Source organism: Melanaphis sacchari, unplaced genomic scaffold, assembly GCF_002803265.2.
Source record: "Melanaphis sacchari strain LSU unplaced genomic scaffold, SCAv2.0 Contig0_pilon_pilon, whole genome shotgun sequence".
NCBI lineage: Eukaryota > Metazoa > Arthropoda > Insecta > Hemiptera > Aphididae > Melanaphis > Melanaphis sacchari.
In genome coordinates this window covers 2991335-3008866 of record NW_020270366.1, presented here as the reverse complement: position 1 = coordinate 3008866, position 17532 = coordinate 2991335, and the positions used below count along the sequence as shown (strand labels likewise).

Sequence of the window (17532 nt, the reverse complement as noted above, 5' to 3'; positions counted from 1 at the left end):
CACACATTTTTTATAATATTGTATTCACGAAATAAAATTATAAAACACATCTATATTTATTAAAAGAAATATTTGTGTGTGTACGTGTGTATCGAGTTAGCGTCAAGTCTATTACACTTTTAGCTCTGAAAATATTGGTGCTTAGCTAATTCTATACAAAAATGCAAGGCTGGGCTTTAACGAGTTAAAAATTAAAATTAAGTTAATACGTTAAGTTAATATTAACTAAGTTAACTAATTCGTTACTTTTTTTTTGAAACTAACTTTTAATTTCATAAGTTAAATTTTTAACATATTTAACATGTTAACTTCAAGTTAATTATATACAGAGATTTTAAAATTAAGTTACATTTTAAAATTTGATATAACCTATTCATTTATAATTTTATTGATTTAAGAAATATTAGATAATAATATATATCATATTATAAAATAAATAGGAAAATGTATAATTAATAATTATTACCGGTTGTTTGATATGTACACAAACACAATATACATATAATAGACATATAGGTATTTCCAATTTTGTAGATAGCCTGTATCTAGTGAAATACCACTAATACCCACTCACATGTATTATTAATTAATAGTTTTAAATTTAAAAATTTCAATAATTGACAATTATATAGACGTATAGTCGTGAGTATAGGTTCTAGCCGTTCTAGGTAGTAGGTACTACGGGTAGCGACGGCTGTGTACTTAATTAATAATTAGTTTTGTTGTAAACTAGAATTCATTACCTAGTGACACTTTACGAATACGCCACACATCCTGAGAAATACGTTATTACTTGAAATTATTTAAATAACTCATGGGGAAAAATGTATTTCTGAACATCTTTGTTAACTCTGTCACTCTGATTCGATGTTAATGTATGAATGTTAATGTATCTCATATACTCTTGTATCTTATTACGCTGATTGTGTTTATACTTTATATGGATTTCCCAAATATTGACATGTAGCAGCTAATAGTAGAATTTGTATAATTTGTGTATTTATATCATTTTAACTCCCCCCTTTCCTTTAATGAGTAGAACAGTGGAAGAGAGTTGGATGGATTGTCAACTGCCCACCCTAAATCCTCAGTAAATACTGCTAAGTATACTACATGGTTGGTCACATGGGTACAGAAATCTGAGCTTGACACAAATTCAAAATTAAGTAACCTATTTTTCTTACAGATTCGAAAATAATTAAATATTTAATTAAGTTAATTTTAACTTAGTTAAATTTTTTTATTCACTAATTTTTAAATTAACGAAGTTATATAAAAAACATTAGTTAACTTTTAAATTAACTTACTTTTTCTTATATTAACTTAACGAGTTAAAAAAAAACGTTAACTTGCTCAGCCTTGCAAAAATGCATTTTTAAGTTAATTTTTTAATTTTTGCATTTTAATAAGGATTAACACGGTGATTTATTAGAAAAACAAATGTATATATATTTTATATTTAATTATATAAGATTGCCATTGGTTACAAAAAATAAACAGCTATTATTATTATTAGATATAATTTTTGGACTGCATTTTGTATTTGGTCAAATTCGCCCAAATGATTTTGTTAAAAAATATGTTTAAATTACATTTAACAAAGTTTAATGTAGGGTAAATCCACTATAATTACTCCAATTGTTTCAGTCAATAGATGCATTGAAATAATTATGTACTTGAAAATTTCTTTTAACCTCATTACATTTTTTTTTTTATAGTTTATCTGATATTTTCTGCATTTAGTGGACAGCAATTGGGACTCTTTTCACCCAAAATGACCTTTCGTTTTTCGCCCACGTCTATTTTTGCTCAAATATTTTAAAACTACATTCTATTTTTGCCCAAGAATATTATAGCACTATTTAATCAAAAAAGTTTTTTTTTTTTAAAAAAAAACATAAAAAAAATAAAACTAAATTAGAATCAAAATATCAATGAAATATTTATAGTACAAGAAATAAAAGTTAAAATTTTCAAAATTATGTTTGAAGTTCGGAGGAGGCAAATTCCCCAACATGTCCTCCGAGCACCAATGGTCTTACATATAAGCTGTTTAAATACTCGTATTATTTAAAATATCCCTTAGGTTTCTTTTGTATATCATTCAGAAGAAATGTTATATTCAATTTGCATGACTGCAACACAAAGAAAGAAATGAATTGAGAATATTCTTGTTTACATTAAATATGATCTTGTCATATTTTTATAAGTATAATAATAAACTAATAAATTAAACTCGTAATTAATATATAATATATAAACGAGTCTATACAATATATAATATTAAACATGCATAAAAAATATTTACATAGAATACTGTAGCTGGTAATATGCATAGTAAATTAACAATTTTTTATTATATAGGTATAGTTTTTTATAAGTAATGTTATTAATTTATAGTTGACTTATTTTTAATTTTACGACTAAGCCAATCACTTGTTAATTATATAAAATCTAAATAATTTTTATCACATTATATAACAAATTTAAAAATGGTTTTTGTTGAAATCACTAATAACAGTAGGTATTTATAATATCATGGTATTTAAAGAGGGCGATATTGTGGCAGTTGCTATCCAAAACTTTTTTTTCTGTATAGTTTTCACTATTAAATGTTTCAGGTCAATGGTAAAAACGCTACATAAATAATATATTTTTTTATGAAAGTATGTTGCAGTTAGATAAGTACAAAAAAATTGTTTGTCAGTGATCTCATTGTTGATTTTTAACTCTACTCAATAACAACAATATTCACATTAAAAAACTAGACTCAATTATAATGTTTTTTTTAACGTTGACATAATAAGCAAACGGTTTTTATTATAATTTTCGATAAGACTTTTATATTTTAATTTTTTTTTTTTTTAATGACTGTGGTGTTTTAGCTATATTACCGTTAAAAGTAAGTATAAACCATATCAATCGAGTTTTTAGTAATTATTAAATAATTTATTTTAATACCAAATTTCAATACTCAGTGACTCAATTCAATAACAATGTACAAATTGTTTTTTCTTTGAATTTATGATAAAATATAGCTAAATTTTTAAGCATTATAAATAGGCTAGTTTTTATTAGAAATTCATAACTCAAATTATTAGTTACTATAAAAATCAAGCAATTTAATATGCATAAATGGTATTCAAATTATTTGTTTTATAAAAATAATATGAGAAAATAGTACATTTAAATATATTATTTATTCAATAAGTTAATAAATGAATTAATGTTCACTTAATTACACCATTAATATTATCTATTAAAATATACGCTGCTGTGACTTCCAGAATTAATCACGATACAGTAGTAATGTATCCAAAAATGTGTCATATTGAACAAAACTAATTCACAAATTCGATACTTGGTGGGTCGAAGGTGTCTAGTTTGTTGCTTTAACATAACTATAAACTTACTTAGAAAATTATGAAATATTAGATTATTGTAAATTATTTATGAATGAAAATGATAATATATTATGTGTATATTGTAAATTCAACCGTCTAATACATCCCAAAATAATGCATTCGTGCGATTGAATAACTTTAGAATATCGGAACACTTAAAATTATAGTGAAAAGTCTCCGATTAAGATTAATGGTACCTTAATCTTCGGTACAATAAGTATTTTAATGTTAGAGTAACAGATTGAGGATGATTTTACGTAAATTACATAGACTTTTGAATCGGACAAACACAGTGTTACTTATAGACCAAACGACATCAATAACATTTTATTGATAGGAATTTTTGAATATTTTGTTCTAGTTTTTTGAGTTCTCTGTGTAAATATGAGATAAAATGAAATATAGGTAAAACCTATATTAAATGAATAACTTTATAAAAATAAAGAGGTGTCAAGAAAGCACTAACTAGTCATTTATCTGTTTATAAACTCGGTAGATGATGGTCACTTTCTTGCACTCTTTTAGTTGAGATGATCGATACTTAGATCGTAAGATGTTCATTTGATGGTCGCAGCTGGTAGGGGTATAGTATTTATTAAATATTTTTGTTTAGCCTTGTTGTTTAAGAAGTTTAGGTATTTTCATGTGATATATTATTATTTTGTTTCATGACTTCATCGAGTGATAAAGTACATACTCATATTATAATAAGTGGCGTCTAGCCCATAAGAATGCTTTTCATATTTGAAATTTATTCAAGACTAGTCTAAATCTGCATATTTTATATTATTTTTCAGTCGTCTCTATTGTTTACCAGTTTCTCTGGATATTTTATTTAAGTATAAAAAAGTAGTTATTTATTGACATATTGTAATATTATATAACAGGTAGCTATTTTGTATATTTTGTACAAATAAAATAATTAAATTCATTAAAGTAATCAGTGTTTTGTTTAACTATTTGTTTTAACTTACTAATATAAGATTCTCTCAATATTATATTATTACTTTATTATCATTTATCACTACATACATTTTCATTAAATTTTTTAATTTATAATGTTTTATATCAAAATCAACAAAGATGCAATTATAATAGATAAACTAAATTACATTCGCAAAGAAAAATAAAATAGGTAATTTATATTTTAATAAACCGAACAAATATTCAAAATAAATTAACTTAATTTCAATTTCTCTAATGTAATTATTTTTTTTGATCGTATCCTTGATAACAATTTCTATTTGATTGGTTGGATGGTTACAGTAGTGGATTTAGCGGGGTGGCGAAAGGACACCCCCCTTCCATAAGCTGTGTTTTATTTAGGAAACAACAAGATATTAGTTTATAACCTTTTTTTCTACTTTTTCCATTTTATAGTAAAACATACACGTATATAAGTTATTTTTAATATTAGCCCCCTCCGTTATCTCGGGCTGGATCCACTTATGGTGGATAGAACGACCTTTTTTTAAATTATTTTCGAAAACATGTTGGATATTCATATTATAGTATTATTTGATGTATTATCAATTCAGGTTAATCTAATACATTTTAAATTTCAATAATAATAACAATTGAAATTCCGTCTTATGTATAATTTAAACTAACATCATACATACTTCTACGACTAACCTACTTCAAATTTTGGTAGATTTAGATTTAATTTCGTTGCATATTATTATCCTTATATATATATATAAATATTCTATTTATATACTATGTTTCTAACACTACCAATGAATTTTATTACGGTTTTCTTTTCCGTAGAGTTGTTACAAATACTTCCCTGAGTATCTCCAAGTAAGTCATTTTTTAATTTTTTGTTTGTGGTAAGAAGCGGAATGGATAATATTGTATTTTATAGTTTTTGGTGAAAGATTTTAATAATTTTATGATTTTTTTCATAAAGTTGTAAAATTATATAAATTAAAACTTTCCTACATAAATAATTGCGTCTTCATTTATAACTGCGAGTGGATAAAACCAGGTAATTTAACAAGTAACAAATATATGCAATACGTACAATCGGGTTTTTTTCAATTAACAGTAAACACCTACATGTAATTTGTACACTTCAAAAAGTAGTAATTTTTGGTACCTAATTTTTGTTTACGGCCTCATTGCATTTTCACGATTTGTATGACTAACAATAGCGTCTAGTATAGGTTTACTGGTTATTCAGTTCGTGATGACATTCTTAATTCTTCTATGTATTTATATATGTTAGCCATTCATATCAACCTAAAAGCTTTGAAATAATAAATGATAAATATCCTTCGTGTCTCAGAGAATATAATTATATACTTTTTATTGAAAACAGTCAAGTCGTTAGAAGTTTTACAGTCACAAAAGACACGTGGGAGAATCAAAAATTATGAAAGATAATTTACGGCATGATCCGTGGAGACATGAAATATGTCTCTGTTTTCGCAGTTTTAATTTATTAATCACGGAATTTCATAAAAATTAAATATTGTTTTAATAATATTCCTTACGTATATTACCTATTTGCTCGATATCTAGCAACTCCACTTTTTACGTTGTATTCGAATTTTTGGTAGTTATCTTTACAACTTTACCGCTATGTAATTCGGCAAATTATCTCATTAAAAACTGAAATGTGTCATTGTCTGGTAACTCTCTGTATTTTTGCTATTTTGATTATTGCTAGAATCTGTTATTGAAAAACACATAAGACTTCTAATGGAATGCCAAAGTCGTTAAACTGTGTCTACGAAAATGTATCTATGCACTACTATATACTTATCGCACAATGGCGGTGTCACGAATTACAAGTTGATGACTATCTATACTATTTAGTAAAAATAGTTTCATAAATTAAGACCATAGCAAAAAAAAAAAAAAAACAAAAATATCCATAAATAATTTATAAGTAACAAAAGAACCTGATAATCAAAATTAAAAATTAACTAAAAATAGTGAAATGGTAAAAATTTACTATCACAATTCTACATTTTTTATGAATGTAATTGCTTCCAGTTCCGCTCTATGAAACTTTTCGATGTGTCCAATGCATTGGTCGTTTTCGACTAAAATCGTAGTCTTCCTTTTTCGTTTAAACTAAAGAGTTCAATATTTATCATAGATGTAAAAAAGTATTTAAAATATAAGTTATATACAATTCATGTGTATAAATATATAATATAAATAAATAATAATGATAATAATATTATTTTCGTTTATAATTATTTGATCAATACCTAAATAATTATTAAAAATAATAGGTATCAAAAATTATTAAAAATATAATAATATATATTAACCTATGTATGTGTTTATAAAAACAAAATAAAAAATATAGGTTAGTGGGTACCGCTATACTATACATTAGGTGTCGAGTAGATCACTATATATAGATCTACCTTAATCATTAAGTATATTTTGTCATATTATGTTTTTTTTATACAGCTATTAAAGTTATTTATTTTACTTTTAGTATTATTATTATTATCGATGATAGGTTCTTCAGTTCCATCGGTTTCATCGGTTCTCTAAGATCCGAAATAACCGATATTTATGGGTACTGGTTCTTATGGTGCGTCACCATTCCAAAAAATTTTAAAAATTCTATCAAATTGGTCAGTGGTTCTTAATCTGTGGTCCGCGGTCCTCTTGGGGGTCCGCGACAGCCTTAATACATAATATACATCAATATAATATTATGACGTATTGTAAAAGAAAGATATACGAAAAAAAAATTGATAAGGGGATCCGTAATTTCTAAAAATTTTTGATCAGGGGTCCATGATCTACAAAAAGTTAAGAACCGCTGAAATAGATAATTAAAATGATAATATAAATATTCGGTAATAATTGTATGCATCTATTATTATTATTTTTGAAATATAAAAAATATTAAAAATCATTGAAGAGAAATAATTACTTCACGGGTAAATATCGAACTTAATTTTAAAAATATGAATTTTAAATGGTCATAAAAAAATAAATTTAGTTTTCTGGTCGGTAACTTTAAATAAAGAATCTTGTATTACATTTTTAAAAATCAGGAATAAAAACAAAATTTTTTAAGTATTTCTAACTAAAAATTAATTTACTAGTAATAACGTTTTTAATGAATTTTTTAAAAATAATTAAATAAAAAATGATAATATAAACATTTAATGATAATTTCAAATATCTACAGTAATTAATATTCAAATTACTTTAAAAAGCAAAATCTATTTTATCAAAAATTAGATTTGCGTAAAAATTCCGGTTTTATTAATTTCTTGCTTGTTTTTCTCGCTCATAAAAATAGGTACTGGAAATTTTTAAGTCTAACCATTTCCAACATTCTTTCTAATCAATTGACCAATGAATAATAACAGGTGCTTTATGATATATTAATAACCACAATATAATCTCCATAAAGACCTAAGAATACCTGACTTCCTGAATTTCCTTCTTGCTGTTTCAAACAATTTTACAGTGACACTTAAAACTTTTTTAATTCTTCAATACCCAATCTCCATAATTCCCCTGACCTTATTAATCCCTAACGCTGACTTAAAAGAAACTGGACTAAAGACCTACCTACTCTAATTCAGCTTAACATTTTTATACTTCACTCTTTTCTTTCTTTACATTTTTATGTGTTGTCAATAGACTCCTTTTTTCGTGCTATTCATATCTTGTACTTATATTTTGTGATAAAATTTTTTTATTATATTAATATATACAGATCATAATATTTTCCTGAAAAAATGAAATCTCTGAAGTATAAATTTGATCCAATTTAATTCGAAACATTTTTTGAAAATTTGAGCATTTTATTGATAACTTAGCATGTACTTATCCACAAAAAAATCCCATATCATTGTAAAATCAATTTGTACATTGCACTGATCAGAATCTAAAATATGATGTTTAAATAATTTATCTTTATTTTTTCTTAAGTAAGAATAAAAATTTATTGGTAGTAATTATAAATTAGAAAGATAATATAAGATAAATAGTTAATTTTCAAGTATTTAAGTTTAATTTTGAATTAATATATTTAGCTATAGCTAAAAATGAATTGAAATTACCTAGTGGCTAATATCATCGAAGTTTTATTATATATGTAAAAAATCGTCAATTTATTTCAATATCAAGTCTGCAGAATACTGAGAGCATCTTTTATCATATTTATTAAAAAAAAAAATTGTTTTTTAAACGCTTACACGTGTTAAGAACATACAGATTATGTTGAGAATAATTTTAATATTTGAATGTAATCAAATATAAAAAGATAAGGCACACGTGCGGAGCAAGTAGCTTCGAGTATACCTTAATTTGTCTTATTGGACCAATTGAAAGTTGTTTATATAATTAAATTTTAATAAATTTTACGTCATATTAGTCACATTTTAATCAAACTCATTTCAACATAATTTTTTTATACCTAAACATACGCAACTTACATATCACATAATTAGAGTCCATTTCTATTGGTGGGATTTAAGCATAAAACAATGTGTATTACAACAAATATATTTCAGTTGTAGTTTGATATTCTCGTAAGCACCTTTTATTTACCGTTATCATAAGTATATATTGATTTTATTATTTTTATTTTTATATAATTCGATTTAGTTATTAATGTTTATTTTTAATAGTCAGATTTTAAATTTGCTTTGCAATTAACCATTATTTTAACTACAACACGTACCTAACTATCACATATCCATATTTTTTAGCAAGATATAAACATTTTAAGAATTAGGTAAGTAAATATTTTAATAAATAACAATATATTTTATAAAAATATAGATAATATATTCATTATTCAATTTATAAAGTAGAAATATTAAATTTCTACGTTATACGTAATCATACTGTATTTGTAGTCATTTGTTTAATCGAGACAATAATTATATTTATATACTCTATAATTATTATATTTCAAAAAAAAAAACACTTAAATTTATTATTGAAATTAATGACATTTAGTAATTTATGTATAAAAGGTGATTGATTGTCATAATAATGTGTATAAATTATAAATATAATAAAATGTAATATAATCATTCATAATCTCAAATGTATTAATGATTTTGAAAATATTATTTACATAATTTGAATCATCCAATGTATATAATATATTTTTATTTCATGATTTATTCTTCAAAGCCAAAGCCATTTTCTAAATATTATATATAGTAACCTAATTACATTAACGTGTAACAATAATTTTAGATTCTAAGCGAAGCAAAGATGGTTTACATTGATGTTTGTTTTTTTATTTAATTTTTTTCTGCTTGATGTGTACACGCTAAATGGTTTAAAAGAATAATTCAGTCTTTTATTTCGAGGGTATTTTCTGATAGAGTACTCTCGAAAAACTGTATTAAAAGTTTTTTTTCTAAAATCAGTTTTTGACAAAACCTTATTTTTTTTATCATAATTTGAAAATTATATTAATAATTACAGAAATGACTTGAAATGTTTACAAGATATTTTTATCAGCATTTACTGAAACTAAACATAATATAAATTTAAAATTATTTTTGCTTGTTTCTTGCTATTTATGGATATTATAAATTTTCAACTTTTTTTTTTTTCATTTTATGTATAATAATTAATAAATATTTGTTTAAACCTTAAAAACCTTAAAAATCTAATTCAAGGTTCCTTTCTAATAATTTTTTCTCGCAAAAAATAGAAATATCAAAATTGCATAGTTGTAATTTAGCTATATTCAATGTACTGTTTTTATAAAAATTTGCAAATTATTTTGTATTGTTAAATTTATTATACATACATTTTATCATCTGAAAATGTAAATAATATTTCTCTTAAGAAATAAAAAAAAGTTTAAGAATATTATTTTTATTAGCGATTATAACTATAATGTTAACGACATTGCACATCTACATGTATTTAATATCAATTAGTAATTACTATCCTTAATTAATATTTGTTATTTTGTTTTTATTAAAAAAATATTAACTATACAACTTAAAAACATTTCACTTTTACTTCAACTATCAATGTCTACACATAGTACAGATTTCAATAAATTTAAATTTTTCAAATTTTTTTTAGTTTGTTTTTTTTTTAAATTTTTTTTAAAAATATTTAGGTTTAATCTAAAATACTTTAAAATTTAATACAAAACTAATCTTAAATAATTTTCTTTTACTTAAGTTGAAAAATATTAAATATATAAGCTATTAATTACTAATCTTTAAAAAATTTTAAAATTCTAATTTGGACATAATTCATCGAGATTGCAAAAATTTGAATTTGAGTTTAAACTTAAAATTATATAGGGTTGATTTTCAACTTTTTTATACAAGACTTAAAAATTTAATGCACGATTCATCATGATTTTATCTTAAAAATACCTTAAAATCTCAAAAATATTATGCACGATTTTTTTTTTTTTTTATGGTAATTTATAGTAAAATTTCGAAATTGCATATTGAAATAAAAAATAATGATTTTATTTATTTTGTTGTTATTTAAAAAATATAATGTATAAGGATTAAAAAATTTTCCAATATGTGTATTATTTTTCTATACATAAAATAAAATATTCAAAATATTTATATTCATTTTAAACAATTTATACTATGAACCTATTAAAATAATTGTTCTAACGGGGAATGCTAGTATTGACTTTTTTAAGTTAATGTAATCTAGTCATATTTATATGAAATATTATTAAAATTACAACTTTATATTTATTCATTGATATTATAAAAGTTTAAAGTGATTTTAATTGAACTTAGAAATATATTTCATTCGTTTGATTTTACTCTGAGTTTTAAATAATTAGAATTTAAGTTTTATAATATAAAAATACAATTCTATTCAGTTTTATAATCCTTATAAACTTAATCTCAATAGTATACTCAATACATTTTTAAATTATTAATATTATTTAATTAATTATAAATTAAAAAAATATATTTAAACATAAACAACTGTTATAATATTGTTATTAAGATATTTTTTCTGAAAGTTTCTTTTTAATATTACTATAATAATATACCTTATTGTGTGATTTATTTATTTGTTCTATTTACCATATTAATAACAGAAAAATAATTTACTTACTCATATAGTTTTATAAATGTTTAATAAAATATAGTAAACTGACAGACTGTTTCCATTTAAAAAAGTTTTTCATTGTAGTTGAGGACCGACTGTATGTGATCCAAATGTTGCAGATCGAGTTGAATAATTTGCTTAAGACAATTTCTATTGATTTTGTGGTTTATTTAATAAAAACACAAATTAGAATAAAAAGTACAGTAGTATATGGCGTGAAGACTTAACAGCTATTGTTAATAGCTATTAATAATAACTTAGTACATTTGAAAATGATGTATTATTGTATTACGGATTTCTTTATATATAGAACGACCCTGTTTCTCTTTTCCCATACCAGAAGTCACATAATTAAGCCAATGCCCTTATAGTTCTTTTTTATAAGTAAATTTTCTTATCATATATGCAAATAAATATGGCATAAATCAAAGTGTGAGAAATGCACTATTCTATACATATGAGGGGGAGGGTTATCCCAAAATTGCGTAAATAATTAAAATATTTTATGATAAAAAATTTTTTAATAAATTCTGTAATCTAATATATTATTTAACTAAATTTTACTAATATTATATTCAATAATATAATCGCGGTTCAATGAACAACAACATATTTTTTGGCAAAACCAAGTAGAATTGAATATTATATCGTATAAATCACTAAATTTAAATATATCACATCCAATATAATGGCCTACTCTATGACAAGTTATACGAATACCTAATATATAGTACATCAAATTCTCTCTTAATCAATAATTACATAGATACTTATTAACGTTCTTACTCATTTTATAATAATAATTAAGTAAATGATAATATGTGTAAATACACATCATCGATAAATTAAAAACATTTTAAGATGACTTCTATTTATGACTCGCTAACAACTATTTACGTTTAAAATTATGAAAATAATTGAAATGTAGAAAATAATTAATATAGATAAGTAATATAATTTTAGCTAAAAATAAAAGTATAAAACATAAATATTTTATTTTGTACTATTCAGTTCAGATATTTGAATAAAAAATAATAAATAAAAAACGATTTATTTTTATAAATTTTTTAAATTTTATTCATTTTATGTCATATTAAAATTATTATTTTCACAGTTTTTACCACAATTAATATTTATTATAAATTATTACTGGGGACCATTTTTAAATACTCTAAAAAAAATATTGGTATACAACTATGCAAGCTATAGATTGGAAAACATTTTAATTTCCTAAATTGTTAACATTTCCTCATTTCAATTAAATAAATAATAATACAAAAACAAAATACCTAACTTAGGCACGCAGAATAAATAAACAATACGAGTATATTAGAAACGTGGGATTCCAAACGGCTCCCGTCAAAGAAGGTTTTACGAACAGATAAATTGGCTCCCATCGAAAAAAATGTACAAACAGGTATAATTGTATGATTGTAAACTCTACAATTATTATTAGACATATGCACGTCTGCCTGATCAACAAAAAAAAAAAAAAAAAAGAGCTCGTCGAAAAAATCATTTAAGAGTTTTCATCAAATAAAATAGCACGCATACATTATATAAAAAAATTGTGCCTAACAAATGATTTTTTTTAAAAATTTTTCTGATGTTAAACATTTAAAATTTCATATCATACTATAAGCTTTTTTTTATATAATTTTAATAATTTACTTAGTGTACACTAAAACATTTTTAACCTCACCTTTTCTGAGACAGTCCTAAGTCTGTATAAAGTGGGAAGAAATTTGTGTTATAAAATCTGGAGCTGTTTGTAAATTGACTTTTTTGTAAAACGAGAGCCGTTTAGAAAAACGAAAGCCGAATGGGCTACGACCTAAATACCAACTTATCAGTCAGTTGTTATTTATTGTTTGAGCCCGGTAATACACTACGTCCAGTAATCACTGAAAAATGAAAATAGATAAAGTTTATCGCATTCATACATATTATAGAACAATCGACAATAGATATGGGTGAAAAATACCTAAATTTATAAAAATAAATATTATTAAGACAATATTTCTTGGTATTATACTTTGATTTTCCCAGTCAACTCTAAAAACTCATACAATAATAATGCACTAAAAACTAATAACATAACTTGATAATGTTAAAAAAATAACATAAAAAGTACAGCATAAAATTTTTACCTTTGAAGTATGTGGTACATAGAACAAATTATATTCTAGAACACTCAAAAAGTAATTCAAACCCTTTAGCCTATTACGCAAACAATACACCAATAATTAATATCCCAACAGCCTGGGTAATTAACGTGTAAAAACCGCTCAAGCCAAAAACATAAGTGATATGCATGAACCGATATGCATACTGATCAAAACTTATCAACGATTAATAATAACCATTGTTTCGATAAATGGGTTATAATAATAATTAAATAAAAAATTGTTAATACGAATATTATTCAATATATTTATATTTTATCGATTTTAGAAACTACATAACAATTAATCTTCAAGGCGACAGTGGAGCATTTACAATGCCTGGAATAAATGATAAGGCAGCCTATAAAATCAGTAATAAATTGTGCAATAGACACTGTAATGATAACGATTTGTTAATTAACAATTATGAATCCAATAGCGAGGTAACGTCAAAAGCATCTGAATCTGAGAATATAAAGCAGCTTAGTACGACAAGTATGTTCAAAGCAATATCATTGAAATCCCTAAATAATATATCTATTTACTTTAAAAATACAGCATCTCAATCATGTCAGTTGATCGACGAAGAAGTTTCTTACAACCTCAATAAAAAAGTCCCTCAGTGGTCGGTAGAATACGTCCTTAAATGGTTCAAGCAAATTGGGTTTAGCGATTTTGCCAATAACTTATTGGAAAATCAAGTTGACGGTGATCTATTATTACGATTAACTGAAGATGAATTAAAATACGATATTGGAATACACAACGGTATAATGAAAAAAAGGTTTGTATTAGTCTAAACCACAGATTTCTATACTAACTAGATAAGGAACTCGTATATTATTTATATTATTAATAGTGAAGCTCGCGTATCAGTTTCCGCCATTTTGTCGGTTGGCAAAACATTGAATTTCCTATACAAAATGTATTAGAAATAACATCGTCTTTAATGGTAAAATATAGAAATAAATGAAAAATGATTTATAAAAAATATTTTTTAATTTTTTTAAACAACAGGTTTAGACATCATAAAATACAATACAACTTAATTAATATTTGCCATATAAAATACCATATAATGTCAACCGAAAAATTTGGCTTCAATTGATAGCGGGAGTTCGAGTTCTATATAAAAATCTGTGGTTTAAACTACGAGAAAAATTACCGATTTTACTCATAAAGATCGTGGTGTTATCTAATAGACTAGTTATCTAGTTAAAGGATTAGTAATGACAAGATATTTTGTAAAAAATTCGCTATGTAGTACCGACGTTGAACTAGAATAATAGTTGAAATTAAAAAACGATCAGTGAGGTTGCAGCGTGCGGATGACAAATTTTAGTTTGAGAGCAGTCCATTTTTTTGTGGACACAGTCTAGTCAGTTTGTCTTACTTATTATTTGTCATATAAGATCATAGTTATTCATATCCTAAAATTCTAAAATAATATTACCACACCACTCATTTAAATAAGAACTCAACAATAGCACGTATTGCACCGTATCCAATTGTGATGGGGCTTACTACGATTTTTAATATCTACTTCTTAATTTTCCATCATTCTCTAAGCAAACTAAAAATCAATTTAAGAACATTTTTTTAAAATCTTATTATCAACTTTTCCCTTATTACTACTCTTTTAGATGACAATACAATCACTACCAAACATTACGTGTTAAGTATATTTAATTTTATACTATAATCAGGCTTAACAATTTAGTAATTATGTTATGTACGATAAGTGTCAAAATGTAATACAGTAGAACCTCGATTATCCGAATCTCCGTTATACGAACTGTCTGTTATCCAAACATTGTTTCAATTTATGTATTTGAACGTCAATACTCAATGCGTAAAATATCACGACACACGCGCCCGATAAAGTTTATTAATAATACATAATAATATGTACACGTGCGTAATTTAATAATGTTTATCTTAACGACGTTCACGTGTGGTTACTTATCAATAAACATTATATACTGGACATTTATATTATTTTTGTATTATATATATAATTAGCCAATTTGTCAAAAACTGACTTTTTTTTAATTTCTATTATCCGAACTTTTGCTTATCCAAACTCAGTTTGGTCACAATTAGTTTGGATTATTGAGGTTCTACTGTAATTGTATGTTAAGATCTGAATAAATTAAAAAAATATATATTATGTATCAAATAAACTTTAATTAAAGTTATTCTTTGCCTACTTTTTAGTTTCTACTGTTTTTCAAATTTATATTATTTATTTAACTCGTAGTTTATCACTCTATGGTCAAAACGATCGCACTTTTATTACATGATTAACAAAAAATTTAAATTGTATCTCATTATTCTTAGTAATATATTATAGACTAAATAGCTTGAAGCTATTAATAATGAATAGATAAACAACAATAATTTAAAAATATATATTATAATATTGAGAAAAAAATTGTTTTTTACTTTTTTACAGCTCTCGTACCACTGTCATTATGTTTTATAATACAATAAATACATTTTCAACACTGACATTTTGACTTTACTATTGTTTGTATACTTCTTTATTCTGAGATAAATAATTTATGTTTATGTAATATAATTGTAAGAAATCAAAACTAAAATTAAGAAAATAAAAATATTCATAATATAATTATTTCTAAAATGTTTTTTCAAGAATTATGAGGGAATTGTACAATTTAAAAAAATCAGCCGATTACAGTGATGTTGATCCAACAGGCTTAAACTCGGTCCTAAAATCAATTAATTCGGAATATTCTGTGTACACGTATCCGATGTTTAATGCTGGAATCGACAAGGATTCTATGAAGTAATACAATTTTTATCATTATAATATAAAAATATATTTACCACATTAATCATATTTTTATTTTTGTAAATAAATTAATAACTCTTGTAAAATAAATACAAGCAATAAGTTTTAAATAAGAATTCTACATTAATTTAGGTTGTTAACTGATGACCAACTCAAAAATGTTTGCGGAATTTCAAATGATATTCACCGAAGTTATATAATAGCCTCAATCCGAAGTAAATTCTTTATTTTAAACTTAATTATTTTTATAGATTAATTAACATTATTTATTAAACAAACAAAATAAAAAAAATTTTAGAAATGCCGGTCTACATAGAAAATATGGATAAACCTTACGATGCCTTTATCAGTTACAGACGATCTGATAGCTCTGTGCTGGCTAGGTAATGATCATACTTGACAATTTCTTTGTAAAATTCAAACATATTATACCATTATGTTATAAAAAATAAATAAATCAATAAAACTGTCTATGTGCATTACAGTTTACTTAAAGTATACTTGAAAATTCGAGGTTACAATGTGTTCATTGACGTGAAACGATCAAATGATATCAAATATCGTAATAACGTTTTACAGACCATTAAACAGTCAAAAAACTTTATTATTGTGTTGACTCAAGATTCATTTGACAAACAATTTTTGGCTTCGTCAAAAGAAGATATCGAATCTTTAGATATAATTAATAAGGTAAATAATCACTCCCAGACGTAGTATTAGTATGTGGATATTTATTACAATATATTAACAGATATTTTCTAACCAATAGGAAGTCATAACCGCGAAACAAAGCCAATGCAATATAATACCAGTATTGAACAATTTCTCTTGGTCTTCATTTGTAAGGATACCAGACGACTTGAAAAACTTGGAAATGTACAACTCGATAAATTGGGTGCACGAATATCAGGACGCATGCGTTAATAAGTTGGTGAAGTTTATGATCAAATGATAGTAGCTCAAACCCTTTTCTCTTGTTATTTAAATCTAAACTGTATTTAAAACATACTAATATTTATAACAACACTTAAATGAATTTGAATTTATATAATTTTATTATGACAGTTTACTAGTATTTTACTTGTTA

The 17532-nt window shown here is 24.0% G+C and overlaps 1 protein-coding gene across 1 annotated transcript; it reads left to right on the top strand.

Annotated features, from left to right (window-relative positions):
• Nucleotides 1–8998: 8998 nt before the first annotated feature.
• LOC112592698 (sterile alpha and TIR motif-containing protein 1-like) lies at nt 8999–17532 on the top strand. The gene is made up of 8 exons (XM_025336852.1): nt 8999–9132; nt 13920–14125; nt 14189–14414; nt 16287–16439; nt 16578–16660; nt 16744–16828; nt 16931–17135; nt 17215–17532. Exons 2-8 carry the CDS (start codon nt 13966–13968, stop codon nt 17395–17397), a joined length of 1095 nt encoding a protein of 364 aa, XP_025192637.1. The 5' UTR covers nt 8999–9132; nt 13920–13965; the 3' UTR covers nt 17398–17532.

What these genes read in the sequence shown, in the direction of transcription:
- LOC112592698 (XM_025336852.1), top strand. Translation starts at nt 13,966, where the DNA reads ATGCCTGGAATAAATGATAAGGCAGCCTATAAAATCAGTAATAAATTG. An exon ending in AACGGTATAATGAAAAAAAG is followed by an intron (nt 14,415 to 16,286) that starts GTTTGTATTAGT and finishes TGTTTTTTCAAG; the next exon opens with AATTATGAGGGAATTGTACA. An exon ending in ATCGACAAGGATTCTATGAA is followed by an intron (nt 16,440 to 16,577) that starts GTAATACAATTT and finishes ACATTAATTTAG; the next exon opens with GTTGTTAACTGATGACCAAC.